Source organism: Medicago sativa, chromosome 1 (assembly GCF_051527215.1).
Source record: "Medicago sativa cultivar Bolivia chromosome 1, Bolivia_mono, whole genome shotgun sequence".
NCBI classification, from domain to species: domain Eukaryota; kingdom Viridiplantae; phylum Streptophyta; class Magnoliopsida; order Fabales; family Fabaceae; genus Medicago; species Medicago sativa.
Genome location: NC_140749.1, coordinates 5229194 through 5245638, shown reverse-complemented (window position 1 = coordinate 5245638; position 16445 = coordinate 5229194). Strand labels below are relative to the sequence as shown.

Below are 16445 nucleotides of genomic sequence, written 5' to 3'. Positions count from 1 at the left end.
TGTCAAAACAAAACAAAAAAAGCAAGCATCATACATACATAACACTGCATGATTAAAGATTCTATTTATTCAGTCTTTTTGTTTCTGCAAGTTTTTTAATTTGATGGGGGCATAGTGGTCATTGAAAGGGTCAACGAGCCTGACAAGTTCATATATTTTATTCAATCTGTAGATATGATGATTCTGATAATTTATACCAGTCGTTAATTAATTTTCTGTTAATTCCCTCAAAAAAAAAAAAAAATCTGTTAAGTGACTTCTGGTTCAGTAGTCGCATTGAAAATAATTGAGTTGAAGTGTTTTTCTGTAAGGAATTGAGTTAATGTGTTTAAAATTCATTTTATTGATTTGATAAAAAAAAAAAAAATTGTTTGATACTCAATCTTCACTATGGTTTCAAATATAAGCAAGAATTAGTTAAAGAAAATTAATGTATTAGATTCAAAAAAATTTACTAAATACATCAATTTTCTTTAATCAAATTTCACTTGTATTTAAAACTTTCGCATCTATTTCCATAAATTCATTTCAGTTCAATTGGGTGTAAGTGAACTTGGGCCACATATACTCCTACCACATCGAAAAAGATGAAACCTACAAAATTTGTGAGAAAAATGGAACCAAAAAAATGGGCAAACGTAATACGTTTCAATTTGTAAATTAGAGAATCGATGTTATTTTCAGATTTAGTTAGAATTATGAGATATTATTAAAAAATTATGAGATAAAAACAGTTATACCAAGAGTAAGACCAATTAAAAAACAATCATATATAAAAATAAAAATAAAGTATCAACGTGGTAGGGCCTTTGGCCCGGGAGAGGATCCTTTCCAGTGCAGTTTTTGTCCTGTGAGATCTCAACCCCATATTTTCCTTGTAATCAATGCAGTTTTAATAATTAAAAATAAATTAATGGTGTGGATGTACACTGGACATACTCCAGTGAAAACTTCACAGGAGAGAATCCATGCTCCTTTGGCCCTCTTTTGTACCAAAAAAAAAAGTATCAACGTGGTATTGTAGGAATATAAATATATTGTAAAAGGGCATGCAACATGACATATATTGAAAAGCAAATATAATTTTTTTTTTTTGAATATATTGAAAGTAGACAGATTGTTAAAGTAACCAATTTGAAGAAGAAATTGAAGCCAACACTTTTCTCTTTTCACTTGACAAATTCAGATGAATCCCTTTCTTTATGTAATCTGACCTCTAGTAAACATTGGAAGTGTCATATAAGGTAAACAAAAGAGAAATGATAATTGCGCATAAAAAAAAAGTTAATTAATGACAAATATGGCGAAAACTATTTTTTTTTATATTTTTGAAAAGTGCATAAAATACTAAGAATAATGAATTGTAAGAAATGTTAAAAGATTTGGACCTCTTAAGCAAATGGCCACGAGTTTAATCACATACACTGTTGAGAGGGGATAACTCATATTGTATCTCATCGTATGTAAATTATCAATGAAGTATTAATGTTACTTTTTCTATTACAAAATTAATTACATTTCTTAGTTTAAAAATAGGTAAGTATTTTGATGTTTAAATTAGAGGACTCAAGTAACAATCTTTTTTGGGATTGACAATTTGAGAAAGAAAGCACACAATAACACAAAGCACTAACAAGGGCAATATAGTCCACATAAAAACCAACATAAGACAAAACAAAAAACACAAACATAGTATAAGAAACAACCAACGAAGAAACGAAAGTAGTTAAAAAGTGTTCAACAATGGCACTGAACGATTTCTTCGCCGGAGAAATTGCCACAGAGCTTATAAAAATGCTCGTAAACATATCTAGAAAATCTCTTCTATGCAGAACAAGCGCAGAACAACTCATATCATACATCAATGAACTCCTCCCTACCATACAAGAAATCAAATACTCCGGCAATGAGTTACCGGAACAAAGACAGTTTCAGCTCGACCGTTTCTCAGAGATTCTCCGTTCGGGGGTCGAGCTTTCTCACAAAGTCTTGGCTTCTAGCAGATGGAACGTGTACAAGAATTTACAGCTTGCAAAGAAGATGGAGAAGCTTGAAAAGAACGTGTCAAGGTTTTTGCATGGTCCCATGCAAGCTCATATATTAGCTGACGTGCACCACACAAGGTATGAGATGGCTGAAGGGTTCGATCGGGTTGATAGGAAGTTGGAGAAGTATTTTGGTGAGATGAAGATTGGTGTGGGAGGTGGTGGGTGGGTGCAGGAAGCTGTGAGGTCTTGTATGGAGGAAGATGAGAATTTGATGGAGGGTAATTTTGGGAATTTGAGTTTGAGTGTTGGTTTGGATTTGGGGAAGAAGAAAGTTAAGGAGATGGTACTTGGAAGAGAGGATTTGTGGGTTGTTGGTATTCATGGGATTGGTGGATCTGGGAAAACTACTCTTGTTAAAGAGATTTGTAGAGATGAACAAGTGAGATGTAAGAAACATTCAATTCCTTTTCATTAAGAGCATGTTTGGAATCACAGTGAATTTGACATAATCACGATGACACTGATTTTGAGTGACATCGTGATTCTGTCAAACTCACCGTCAATTCAAATATGCACGAACTTTCTTGTTATTCTTTAAATTAACAAACTAGACTAGATATCACATTAGATGTAATAGTTAGTTACAAACTTACAATAATATTTTGGAGATCTATGGAAATAAGTTGAAAATAGCTTATGGACATGTCATAAGTTGTTTTCATAAGCTCTTGTAAACAGTCTCACAAGTGTGTTTTGTTGGAAAGAGTTTCAAAAGTTTTAACAGTTGCTACTTTTGTAGGCTATTTTAATGAGAGAATCTTGTTTTTGACTATTTCACAATCTCCAAATGTGGAGCAGCTCAGGACAAAGATTTGGGGACACATAATAGGAAACAGAAATTTGAATCCAAATTATGTTGTTCCTCGGTGGATACCGCAATTTGAATGCAGAAGTGAAGCTAGAACCTTGGTTGTTCTAGATGATGTTTGGTCACAAGCAGTTCTTGAACAGCTTGTGTGTAGAATACCAGGTTGCAAGTTTGTTGTTGTTTCCAGATTCCAATTCCCAACAATATTCACTGCAACTTATAAGGTTGAACTGTTGAGTGAAGAGGATGCACTTTCTTTGTTCTGTCACCATGCTTTTGGGCAGAAATCAATCCCTTTAACAGCTAATGAGAATTTGGTCAAACAGGTAATGGAATTTCTTCCCAGCGCATTGATTGAGTAATTTACATTTGTTTGGATAAACAGCTTAATTAAGCGCATACTGCATAAGTTCTTATCATATAAATACTTATTTATAAGTTGCTTTTATATAAAAGATAAAAAATCAAATCGTTTTCATATAAGCTATAAGCTGTTTATAAGCTATCGTGGAGATTTCATAGAAATAAGCTTGAAACAGCTTATGGACATGTCATAAGTTGTTTTCATAAGCTATCCCAAAGAGCCGCAGGTGTTTTCATGAAAAATCCCCCCACGGTACTGTTCAAGAGCAAAATCTTGTAAACTGGACCGGAATATTTAAATACAAGTTGTAATTCGTAACCCCTAAGCTTGAATAAAAGAAAATTACTGCAGTCATTCTACAGTCTGAGACATAGGTGCACTTGGCCAAACTCCGTGATCAAACCTTGTGTGTTCTCTATTTGCATTTTTCATATCTATTTTCTTTTGAACCAGGATTGTTATTCTAACAGTATACAATGGAAACAGGTTGTGAGTGAGTGTGAAAATCTTCCATTGGCTCTTAAAGTGATTGGAGCTTCATTGAGAGATCAACCTGAAATGTTTTGGGAAAGTGTTAAAAACAGGTTATCTCAAGGCCAAAGTATTGGAGAATCTCATGAAATCAACCTAATTGAAAGAATGGCAATAAGTATCAACTACCTAAAGGAAGATATCAAAGAGTGCTTCTTAGACTTGTGTGCATTCCCTGAGGACAAAAAAATACCTCTAGATGCTCTCATCAATATGTGGGTTGAAATCCATGATATTGATGAGAAAGATGCTTTTGCTATTGTTGTTGAGCTCTCCAATAAAAATCTTCTCACCTTGGTGAAAGAAGCACGGTACACAACTCGAAAGCATTCTTAACTGATTATGATTTTTTAGTTAGTTTGCAATTGCTGAGGAATGAAATTTATTCTAAAATCACTTTTGATAACTTGATCTATCAGTGCTGGTGGCATGTACAGCAGTTGCTTTGAGATCTCAGTTACTCAACATGATGTGCTTAGAGACCTTGCAGTTAATTTGAGTCATCGCGAAAGTATTAATGAACGACGACGATTAGTTATGCCAAAACGAGAGAAAGGACTCCCAAAAGAGTGGTTGAGACACAAACACAAACCATTTGAAGCTCAAATTGTTTCAATTCACACAGGTATATATGTTTGTACGTGCGCGCCTGTGTGCTTGTGTGTGATGAATTTTATACTATTTTTGCTTTGTTTCCGATGCCCTTCACGTGTGTGATGAATTTTACATTGTAGGTGAAATGAAGGAAAGGGATTGGTGTAAACTTGAATTTCCTAAGGCTGAAGTTCTGATCATAAATTTCACATCTAAGGATTACTTTTTACCTCCTTTCATAGATAAAATGCCAAATTTGAGAGCTCTAATAGTAATAAACTATAGTGCATCATATGCATGCCTTCACAATGTTTCAGTTTTCAACAATTTGGCAAACTTGAGAAGCCTGTGGCTTGAAAAAGTTTCCATCCCTCAATTTGGAGGCATTCTCATGGAAAACTTAGGGAAGTTATTTATAGTTTCATGTAAGATTAATAACAATCTAGAGGGTAAAGAGGTAAATCTGTCTCAAATCTTTCCTAACCTCTCTGAGATCACTCTTGATCATTGTGATGATGTAACTTCTTTGCCCTCAAGCATTTGTAGGATACAATCACTCCAAAACTTGAGTCTCACCGAATGTCACAATTTGGAACAACTTCCTGTTGAATTAGGCGCGCTAAGATCTCTAGAGATACTCCGGTTATACGCGTGTCCGTTATTGAAAACACTTCCTCCTAGCGTTTGTGACATGACTCGATTGAAGTATATCGATGTTTCACAATGTGTTAACTTTTCATGTTTTCCTGAAGAGATTGGTAAACTAGTTAGCTTGGAAAAGATTGACATGAGGGAATGCTGTATGATTAGGAAAGTACCAAAATCTGCTATTTCATTGAAGTCTCTTAGGCTTGTAATTTGTGATGAGGAAGTGTTTGGTATGTGGAAAGATGTTGAGAAGGCCAAGCCAAATGTTCATATTCAAGTATCAGAACAGTGTTTTGATTTGGAATGGCTTAGTGAGTAATTGGTGTTTATGTTATTGTGATGTTTGCATCATAATTCTTGTTCATAATTAAGGCATAAAGCCCAGTACTTTGATTTGTAAATACTTGTTCATAATTGTATTTAATGAAAATTATCTTCTTCATAAGCTACTTCATTTTATAGTGTTAAATATTAAAATTAAGGCATGGTCTTTTTGTTAGCCTTGAGCAATTTTATATACCAAATTACTAATATGTTCATTAATTATGAAAGTAATGGTAGTCGGTCCTTAAGCCGGATACTGAGTTTTCAAAAAACAAAATAATGCAAGTAATGGCAAACCAGTATTTGGATAACTGTTTGAATAAACAACTTAATTATGTGCTTTTATATAAGCTATTTCTATAACGAAAAATAAAATAAAGTCAAATTGTTTTTACATACTAACTATAAGTTGTTTTCATAAGTTATCACGGAAAGTTTATGGAAGTAAGCCAAAAATTGTCTATAAATGTGGCATAAGTTGTTTTTTTGTAAAATCCCTAAAGAATCTCACAAGTTCTTATAATAGATAAGTTCAAATAACTCTTAGTACCTCCCAAATACAATAGATTCTCAAACTTTCACTAACAATATTTGATTTGGAACAAGTTCTTTTCAATGATATACCACGAAATTCCTTGATTACTTTTTGTAATAGTGATTGAATACGATGCAAGAAAGTTCAATGAACTTAAAAGAATGATGTCCTTTCTTGATTGTTTAGTGGGAGTGGAGCATTCTCTCTTCTTTTCATTTGAAATCTACTCTTTTCACTAGCAGGAGTGGAACTTTTTAACATTTCTTTTGCCACCTACCTTAAAACAAATTTACATGTGCCCTCAAATATTGGATAAAAATAGTTGAAAAATACAATGACCAATTATTTTGAAGTGCTTGTTTGGTTACTTTAGTAGGTACATTGAACATGGAGACATTAAAAAGATTTTATGCTTGACTCTTGACTGTGGTTCCTAGTTGATACTCCCTCCGTCCCATATTAATTGACCTATTTAGAATATTTGCACAATTCATGTATCATGCTTTGACTCTATTTTTCTACTAATATATAAAAACAAAATATAGCATATAAGATGTTGTTAGATTCGTCTCGATTAATATTTTCAAAATATCAAATTTTCGTAATTTTTTCTACTAGATTATTAAAGAAATTTAAGTTTAAAATTGTGCATTGGCATACGTGACAGAGTCAACTAGGTCAAGTAATATGGGACGGAGGGAGTAATAACTATTTTGTCAGTAGTGTTAGAACAGTTGTCCATCTTTAGAAGAAAAATTGTTTTTGTAATTATTTTCCTTCAAATTAAAAGCTGTTGTTATTTGTTTTTCATAATTATTTGAATATTTTAATTATTGTAAAAAACTTATTTAATTATTACAAAAAATTCTTAGGTATATATTTTTAATTAGCAAATGTTTTTACATAAAAACAAACAAATAAGTTATCAACTTTTCCTCTAAAAATTTTTTTTATCAACTTTTGTTGAAGAATGTATTATTATCACTCCGTTTGTATTTAGACGTATCAATTATGTTGACATCTCAATTTCTAAATGGTGTAGAAGAGGAAGAACAACTCCCTCCAATAGTGTTTTATTAAAACGGATTTGTATCGTTATAATTTTATTTTCAGTTGATCGACCATCATCTTATCCACCGCCTCTAGTTAATCTTTCCCTTATATCTTGCAATCTCAACTGCACAAAGGATTTCCAAGCGCCCCTTGCAGTCCCAACGACAACTTTATGTTTTGGTTACTCTATAGATGTCTAATTTTAAATCTAATATCATGTATTGGTGCTTTCATGTTTTGCCTTTTTTTCATGTGCTTTAGTATCATTCTTAGTTTGTTTAAAGTTGGTTCTATTTTCCATGTGTGTGTTGAAATGCATGAGAATATTTTTTTTTTTTTTTTTATATCGTAGTTTAAGTAAGGAATTTTTGGAGGCTATCACTAAATTTAACAATCTCTCAGTTTTACTAATGACTTCTCAACACATGGTTGAATTGATGATCATCTCATAGATCATACATAATCAGTATGAGGTAACACCAACAAATATTTTTTTTGGTAGATGGATGAGATTAAATACTTTAGATCTTGAATTGTTTTTTTACCATTGATCATATGTCATATCTAGAAGAACTTACTTAGATTGTTTACTAAATATTTTCGTTTGTTGTTCTCTCATTGATTCTAAACTTTGTGTATCGTTAACGTGTTTTCTAACTCACTCCATCATTATTGTTGATCTCAACATGTGAATGGAGAATGTTTCAACTTGTAATCAATTTGATTATACTTTTTTCACTTTTGTATTTGAATAAAAACTATTTTACTGTTGAAAAAATACATTTTATTTGGACAGCTTATTTTATCAAAAGAAGAAGAAAAAAATCCATGTTATTTTTTTCACATTCCTTTAATTTTACTTTCTTCCCACTTCTTTTTCAAACTCACGTTATTTCTTTCATGTTTTCTAGACCATTTCACGTTATTTTCTCATACTTGTTTCAACAATAGAATCCTAAATTCCTAATCCTACGTTAAAAAGTTAATCACCGTCGGTCACATCAAGTATTTCATTGTTTTGCAAGTAGACATAATTAAATGCGTACCACAATTTAGGATTCCTCACCCGTGATGTTGATGCAACCTCGTTCACACCTGACACTAATAGAATAATCTCTTTCACACCATATACACCATATACTAACGAGGAATGATATTTGAACAACCATTTGATGACAACTTTTGTGACAACTTAACTTTTCTTTCTTCTTATTGGTCAAAACCTGACACTAATAGAATAATCTCTTTCACACCATATACTAATGAGCAATGATATTTGAACAACCATTTGGTGATAACTTTTGTGAAAACCTACTTTTTCTCTCTTCTTAATAGTCAAAAATAATAGAGAGAGAATAAAAACATAATGTGAGTATGAGAGAGAAGGTTGTATAAAAATTGTCATAAAATAGATGTACAAATATCATTTCTCTATACTAATAGAATAATAGTTCATTTCAGGGACGAGGCAACGAGCTAGAAGAAGGACTAGAAGAGATCACAGTCTCTCCAAAAAAAAAAATCTTTATATTAATGGTTATCACATCCTTTTTTGTCTCATATAATGTTATACAGTGAGTGTTTCTTTTGTGTCTGATATATTATACATTAACCACTTAATATTATACCTTACACATTAACTCAAATCCTTCCCTAAAAAAAAAAAAAATTTAACTCAAATCCTTAAAAGCGAAAAATAATTTGAGATTTTATCTGCAATTTACTAAAGAGCCATAATTTTTAACGAGAATTTCGATTTAGAATTCTTCATTACATATTTGCGTAGAAATTTTGACTCATTACCTATCATTTTGTTCGTGAATTCACAGTCACCATTAATGATTCATTGCTCGAGATTTCATAGTGTATTCATCCTCCTACATTTGCATTTTCTTTGTTTCATATATTTCTTTCTCTACTATTCAAAAATCACTTTATTCATTCTATAGCAAGCCTCGAAATACTCATCATTCTTATATCCTTGATTTTTTTTTTTTTAATTTTTTGAATATGTTTTTACTTTGAACGTATGTTATAATTTCTAGTTAAATTGTTAGTATATGTTGTGCATTTAAAATTTTATTTTTTATTTAATAAATTATGCTTTCGACATGGTCTTCCTAAGAATGATTCTCCGCTCCATCCCTGATTCATTTCCCTAAATACAAGACTCATGTATCATCTAATGTAAATATATTTAAAAAAATCAATTCATCTTTATAAATTTGTAAATAGTAGGTGTTAGTTTTTCAAAGAAATGATTAATTGTGTTGATTTTAATGATAAAACTAGTATTATTTACTAAAATACTCTTAATAATTGTAATCAGTGGAGTAGTTAAGATCATCCTCAATGGTGAGATCTTTATCATTTATGACTTGGTACCAAATAGATGACTTGGTACCAAATAGGTACCGCATTGAAGATTTTTTTTTTTTGGGTATTCTAAGACTCATGGTCTCACTTAAGACCCTCGTTCTTAAGTGGACCCCACACTATTTTTTATTAAAATAATCATTGTATTGTTGGAATGTAAATAATGAAAAGTTAGAGGTGGGACTCATTTAAACCTTTTGTTAGAGGATCATTTTGAGACAGAAAAAAAAATGCTAAAGAGACAAAGGGAATAATAATTAGTTGTTAGATTCTTTTTCTCCTTCGTTTGGATTTGAACTCAAGACCTTCAACTTCTAATCTTTTAGTTCAAACAAATTGAACTACCAAACTTCTCTCAATTTCACAATCATCTTGCTTTTGCAATTCTCACAAAAAAATGAATAAATTATTTTTCTCATGAATAAAATAAACAAAACACTTTATTTTCTCTCGATGATTTTTCTATAACATCACTAATATGTCATGTTTTATGAAAGCATTAGCTTTTATTTTTATTTCTCTCAAAATATATACGCCTATTGAGATGTTTAATAAACATTTTCCTAAAATAAATATTGATGTTTAATAGAAATAAAATTAATAATAGGGTTAAATATGTCTCTGATCCCTATAAGTAGTTAACTTTTTGTTTTAGTCCCTCTAAAAAATTTCTTCAACTTTTAGCCCCTCAAAAGTTTTTCATCTTCACTTTTGGTCCTCCTTTAAAGTAAGCTCACATGTAGAATTCATATTCTTAAATAAAATTTTGAAGAAAAATTTATAATATTATAAGAATCTCTCCCCAAAAAATTAGAATTCTTTAATAAAACATGAATTAAATATAAATTTTTATATATTTTGCAGTTAAAAATTCATATTTAATTTATGTTTCGAAAAAAATTCTAATTTTTTTTAGAGATTTTTACAATATTCTACACATTTCTGCACAATTTTATTAAAAATACAAAAATTGACTTAAAAATAGGGACGAAAAACATCGATTGAAAATTTTATAAAGACTAAAAGTTTAAGAAAAATTTAGAGAGACTAAAACAAAAAATTAATATATTTATAAAAATCAAAAACATATTTAACCCTTAATAATATAATGTACAACCTTTTTTTAAGGAATTATGTACAACCTAACTATTATAAAAATAATACTACAATTTGTCAAAAAAATAATAATCATTCAACAAAAAATCACCAAAAAAAAAAAAAAACTACAAAAAAGACAAACAACCTTATCTTCCGGTTTTTGTTTTCCCGCGTGCGGGATTGTTGTGTCTGTTTTTACTTAAGTAGTAACATAACCACAAATTCATATCTAGTCAAAGCTAACATTTTGTCTCTTTCTCATCTTAGTTGAATACTTGAAACTCAAATCAATAATCCAATAAACCACCTAACAATGCTTACATGATATGTTACATATTTCTCTCAGCTTATCCAAGATCTCGTATTCAATTTGAGTTTGAACATGAAACAATGTCAAAACACTTACTACGAGTTTGCAGCTCATTTAAATCACATAATTCAAACTTATAGCATTTGATTGAATTTATACCGGACTCCACAAAAATAATTGTGATTTTGTTGAAGCTTTTAGAAGTAGGTTTTTGAAAATTCACGATAAACAATCATTATTTACCAAAACTAACTACTATGATATGAGTGCCAGCATACAACCTTGAGAAATTAGTCTTTGCCGTTGTTCGCAAAAGATAAGCAGCACTAAGCATGGCACACCAAAAAGGAAATGATTGATCCCATAAGGGCAATATAGTAAACTCACCAAGTCAATCCTTTTTCAGTGATAAAAACAGAAGCTCACGAAGTTACAAGGAAATTAACCAAAAACTGTAATCATCACCAACCGGTGGCGCCAAACGCCGCCGTCATCACCACCACCACCAATGGCGTTAACGGACTTTTTTTCCTGTGAAGAGTTATGGAAAATGCTTGCAACAATTTCACGCAAAACATTCAACTCTCGATCAAGCGCTGAACAGCTCTTAACCTTCATCCGCGAAATTCTTCCAACAATTGAACAAATCAAATACTCCGGCGTCGAACTTCCGCCGCCGAGACAATCTCATCTTGATCGTCTCTCCGAGATTCTCCGCTCTGGCGTCGAGCTTTCTCACCAAGCCCTCGCTACTAGTCGCTGGAACGTTTATCGTAACTTTCAGCTTGCGAAGAAGATGGAGAATCTTGAAGAAACTGTCACACAAATCTTGCAGGTTCAAAATCCATTTATATAAAAATTTATTTCGAACTCATTTGTTATAAATTAAACATTAATTTTGAGATTAGTAACTTAAATATTCATTTCATTGTTTGAGATTTAGTTTAAAAAGTATTTTGACATTCATTAGCTTAAATATTGTTGCAGGTTCCGATGCAAGCTTATATACTTGCTGATGTTAACCATGTAAGGGCTGAGATGACGGAGCGATTTGACCGGATTGAGGAGTCGAACCGGAGGATGGAGCGGTTTTTTGGAGGGATGAAGATTGGAGTTGGTGGTGTTGGGTGGGTTGAGGAAGCTGTGAGGAATAGTGAGGAAGATGAGGGTAGTTTGGGGAATTTGGATTTGAGTTTTGGTTTGGAGTTTGGGAAGAATAAGGTTATGGAAATGGTTTTTGAAAGGAAGGATTTTTGTGTTGTTGGAATTTGTGGGATGGGTGGATCTGGGAAAACTTCTCTTGCTAGAGAGATTTGTAGAGATGAACAAGTGAGATGTAAGTGATAATCTATTCATTGTTACATATTGCTAATCTATTTTTTACCATGTAGGGTGGTTAATTATTGAAATTTGCTATCTTTAGCTTCATAATTTATGATTGTAATGGTAACAGTAATTCTTTTGTTGTATGTTTTTTATAGTAAATCATTAATTCTTTTGTTGTCTTATTGATTTGTTCTTGGTTTCCATTTTTGATGATGATGACGACAAGTTTGTAACATCAATGGCCAAAAATTCCGTGCAGCCCTCTTCGAATAGCTAAATTGTTAGTTGTTGGATCAATCTAACAGTTTTGTGAATTAATCCAACTTCTGGTAATTTAGCTGGAGAGGGTTGCTTGCTAGTACTTGCAGTAAAATAATGTGTTGCAAAAGGTTTTAACTTTTTGTTTGCTTTGTTTTGATGGTTTCTTTTATGAGCAAAGTGTTTTAAAAGGTTTTAACTTTCAACATTTGCTTTTTGCAGGCTATTTTAAAGAAAGGATTTTGTTTTTGACTGTCTCGCAATCTCCGAATGTGGAGCAGCTGAGGGCAAAGATTTGGGGACACATAATGGGAAATGGAAGTTTCAATACCAATTATGTTGTTCCTCAGTGGAAGCTGCAATATGAATGCAGCGGGAGCCAGCCTCAAATTCTTGTTATTCTGGATGATGTGTGGTCACCTTCTGTGCTGGAGCAGCTTGTGTTTAGAATGCCTAATTGCAAGTTCATTGTGGTTTCCAGGTTCATATTCCCCATTTTTAATGCAACTTATAAAGTTGAATTGTTGGGCGAAGATGATGCACTATCTTTGTTCTGTCACCACGCTTTCGGACAGAAATCAATTCCTTTCGCAGCTAATCAGAATTTAGTCAAACAGGTAATGGTTTCATCTTTGAAGTTGTGAGTTTTGTCGACGCTCATGGATTGAACTGTTTACCATAAATAAAGTGATGTGTTATGTACAGGTTGTGGCTGAATGTGGAAATCTTCCACTAGCTCTTAAAGTGATTGGCGCTTCGTTACGAGATCAAAATGAAATGTTTTGGTTAAGTGTTAAAACAAGACTTTCTCAAGGGTTAAGTATAGGTGAATCCTATGAACATAATCTGATTGATAGAATGGCAATCAGTACTAATTACTTACCCGAAAAGATCAAGGAGTGTTTCTTGGACCTGTGTTCCTTTCCTGAGGATAAAAAGATTCCTCTAGAAGTTCTAATCAATATGTGGGTTGAAATCCATGATATTCATGAAGCAGAAGCATATGCTATTGTGGTTGAGCTTTCAAACAAGAATCTCCTCACCTTAGTGGAAGAGGCACGGTATGCAAGTTCGGAAAAAAAAATGTATTTGTGTTTTATGAATTGATATCCTTGCTTGATCATTATTCTAAAACCCTTTTGGCATTTTTTACTTTTCAGTGCTGGTGGTATGTATAGCAGTTGCTTTGAGATTTCTGTTACTCAACATGATATACTGAGAGATCTTGCCCTTAATCTGAGCAACTGTGGAAACATTAATCAACGCCGAAGATTAGTTATGCCGAAACGAGAAGATAACGGACAGCTTCCTAAAGAATGGCTGAGATATGCTGACCAACCGTTCGAAGCTCAAATTGTTTCAATTCACACTGGTATATATACAAAGTAATTTTTAAATATTGTAACTTTCTTTCATGTTATGTGATTAATCTTTGTGATGAATTTCACATTGCAGGTGAAATGAGAAAAAGTGACTGGTGTAATTTGGAATTTCCTAAAGCTGAAGTGCTGATTATTAATTTCACATCCAGTGAATACTTCTTACCTCCCTTCATAAATAGAATGCCAAAATTGAGAGCATTAATGGTAATAAACCACAGCACTTCATATGCTCGTCTTCACAATATATCGGTTTTCAAGAATTTAACCAACTTGAGGAGCCTTTGGTTTGAAAAAGTTTCCATCCCACAGTTATCAGGCATAGTCATGGAAAGCTTGAGGAAATTGTTTATAGTCCTTTGTAAGATTAACAACAGTTTTGAAGGAAAAGATTCAAACATCGCTGATATCTTCCCTAACATCTCAGAGCTCACGCTTGATCACTGTGAGGATGTAACCGAGTTACCTTCAAGCATTTGCAGGATACAGTCACTACAAAACTTGAGTCTCACTAACTGTCATAGTTTAACACGATTACCTGTTGAATTAGGCTCACTAAGATATCTAGAGATTCTACGGTTATATGCTTGTCCAAATTTGAGAACACTTCCTCCTAGCATCTGTGGAATGACTAGATTGAAGTATATCGACATTTCTCAATGTGTTTACCTTGCAAGCTTCCCTGACGCGATTGGTAAGTTGGTAAATTTAGAGAAAATCGACATGAGGGAATGTCCAATGATTACAAATATACCGAAGTCGGCATTGTCATTGAATTCTTTGCAGCTTGTAATTTGTGATGAGGAAGTGTCTTGGATGTGGAAAGAAGTCCAGAAGGTCAAGCCTAATGTTGATATTCAAGTTGTAGAGATTGAATATGATCTAGACTGGCTTAGAGAATAACTGATAATGATTATGATGTTTTTTGTGTTCATATTCAGAATTCTTTGTAAATACTTGTTCATATTGTAACCTTTATTTCAAATGGAAATTGTATCATTCCATAATCTTTTTGGTAGTCTAAAATCTGAAGTAACCAACCACAGCTTCTGTTATTACTTTCAAATACCTTAAGTTCTGTATAATTTTTTTTTTTGTTTTTTGAAAGATTAAATTCTGTACAATTATTAGATGAGTTAACAAACAAAAATGTCAATTTCTGAAAGCATCTGAATGAAAGATTTCAGCAGTTAAAACATTTTCTTATTCAATAATCAAATTCTCTAGATTGTTTTTTCTAAATTATACTGATAAAACGTATTGATAAGGCGGCTGAAGAAAGGAAAATGTATTGATAGATTTCATTATTTCAAAAGCGGAATGTGTTTTTTCCATTCTGATTGGGAGAGGTAGGGCCAAAGGATTGAAATTTTGTGCCCATATCATGATGATAAGTTTACATCATGTACATTGTACATGTACAAGGATATAGATTTTTATTTTTTGCAGTTGAATATCATGCATTCATGTTGTAAATATATTAATGGTCGTTAAATCAAAATCAGACAGTTTGCTTTCAAACGCAACGTTTTAGATTAAGAAAAAAAAAACAAAATATATATGTTTTATGAACCGCTGATCTTTGATAAAACGGTTAGTGATGTGCATGTGCTAACTACGTGAACGCATGATATTTCGACTTTTATGTAATCAATTTTGCAATGTCTACCAGTTCCAATTCCATGCTTCCACTAAAAGGGTTTGTCTGATTCACACTAGAAAACGCGTATAAGGTGATAAAAGTGAAAGCAACCCATTGGTTAAGCAAGTCCCTGTCTTCTGGATGCTGAGTGAGAAGCTTCCTTACTCAATTATTTTCATCCAATCTTCATCTTTTTCAGTGCATTTTTTTTATTATCCTTTTTTATTGCTGATCTAATAATCTTACAAGTCAAGCATCCTCTAGTCAACTCAATAAATTAATCAGTAAAACTATCATAGTGTTCAAGATAAGATTATTGTGGCGTGACTTGAAATGCATGTGTGTATAAGAAGAGGTGTATGTGTATGAATGATATGAATATGCATCCATATTTAATATTTTATATTTATTTATTTATTCAGCTTATACGAATTTTTTTAATGGTTTTTCTTAACTTAGCTAAGACGGTTATTTATTATGCTTGCTCTCTTAGTCTTTATGATATTCCTCCTAACTTTTTGATTTTCACTAATAAATTTGTAGTTTATCTCCGTAAAAAAAAATGAATTCCTTAAGATATCTTTTGTCCTTGACGATTAAGGTTGATGACACTATATAGAGGGATGATTTTGAGCTATTTTATTTTGAGTACCTACAATTAAATTAAGAGACGACGAGGTAATTTTCCGTCAAAAAAAATCGTTCATGTATGTTGCGGCTGTTTGGTTTGCACTCTTTTGGAAAGCATGACGTCATGCTTATGTAGTCCCGCCAAAATTCCCAGCATACCATAAATTAATCGATGATAGAGTATAAAGTTAAGTTACAAAATTAAAAGAAATAGTTGGAAGATAAGCTAAGCTAACTAGCTAAGTACACTATATATTTCAACACAAATCAAACCAATATAAAAATAGAACATATATCATATAAAACTTGTTAATTATGTATTGTGTGACATCAAACTAAATTTGAATGAGAAAAATATTGTTATGACAAATTTTGACATACCAACGTGTATCCTCAACAAAATAAATGTATTTATATGGTTTTCATTTTTTATATTTTTTCTTTTGTAGATTTGAGTTCTCTCCTCGAATCTAACGTTAACATCTTTTAGATTGTATTATATGTCGTGTCAACTCGAATTC

The 16445-nt window shown here is 32.0% G+C and overlaps 2 protein-coding genes across 2 annotated transcripts; both read left to right on the top strand.

Moving 5' to 3' along the window:
* The first annotated feature begins 1724 nt into the window (after nucleotides 1-1724).
* LOC146951973 (putative disease resistance protein At4g33300) lies at nucleotides 1725-5442 on the top strand. The gene is made up of 5 exons (XM_085757137.1): nucleotides 1725-2434; nucleotides 2788-3182; nucleotides 3707-4062; nucleotides 4171-4376; nucleotides 4486-5442. The coding sequence occupies exons 1-5, from the start codon at nucleotides 1744-1746 to the stop codon at nucleotides 5310-5312; spliced, it is 2475 nt and encodes an 824-aa protein (XP_085613263.1). The 5' UTR covers nucleotides 1725-1743; the 3' UTR covers nucleotides 5313-5442.
* A 5690-nt stretch (nucleotides 5443-11132) lies between these two features.
* On the top strand, nucleotides 11133-14659 carry LOC146951972 (putative disease resistance protein At4g33300). Its single transcript, XM_085757130.1, has 6 exons — nucleotides 11133-11524; nucleotides 11677-12025; nucleotides 12496-12890; nucleotides 12979-13334; nucleotides 13434-13645; nucleotides 13729-14659. The coding sequence occupies exons 1-6, from the start codon at nucleotides 11198-11200 to the stop codon at nucleotides 14553-14555; spliced, it is 2466 nt and encodes an 821-aa protein (XP_085613256.1). The 5' UTR covers nucleotides 11133-11197; the 3' UTR covers nucleotides 14556-14659.
* Nucleotides 14660-16445: the final 1786 nt, after the last annotated feature.

Coding starts and splice junctions, on each gene's coding strand:
- LOC146951973 (XM_085757137.1), top strand. CDS start 1,744: ATGGCACTGAACGATTTCTTCGCCGGAGAAATTGCCACAGAGCTTATA. Junction 2,435..2,787: donor TAGAGATGAACAAGTGAGAT/GTAAGAAACATT, acceptor CTACTTTTGTAG/GCTATTTTAATGAGAGAATC. Junction 4,063..4,170: donor ACCTTGGTGAAAGAAGCACG/GTACACAACTCG, acceptor TTGATCTATCAG/TGCTGGTGGCATGTACAGCA.
- LOC146951972 (XM_085757130.1), top strand. CDS start 11,198: ATGGCGTTAACGGACTTTTTTTCCTGTGAAGAGTTATGGAAAATGCTT. Junction 12,891..12,978: donor ATCAGAATTTAGTCAAACAG/GTAATGGTTTCA, acceptor TGTTATGTACAG/GTTGTGGCTGAATGTGGAAA. Junction 13,335..13,433: donor ACCTTAGTGGAAGAGGCACG/GTATGCAAGTTC, acceptor TTTACTTTTCAG/TGCTGGTGGTATGTATAGCA.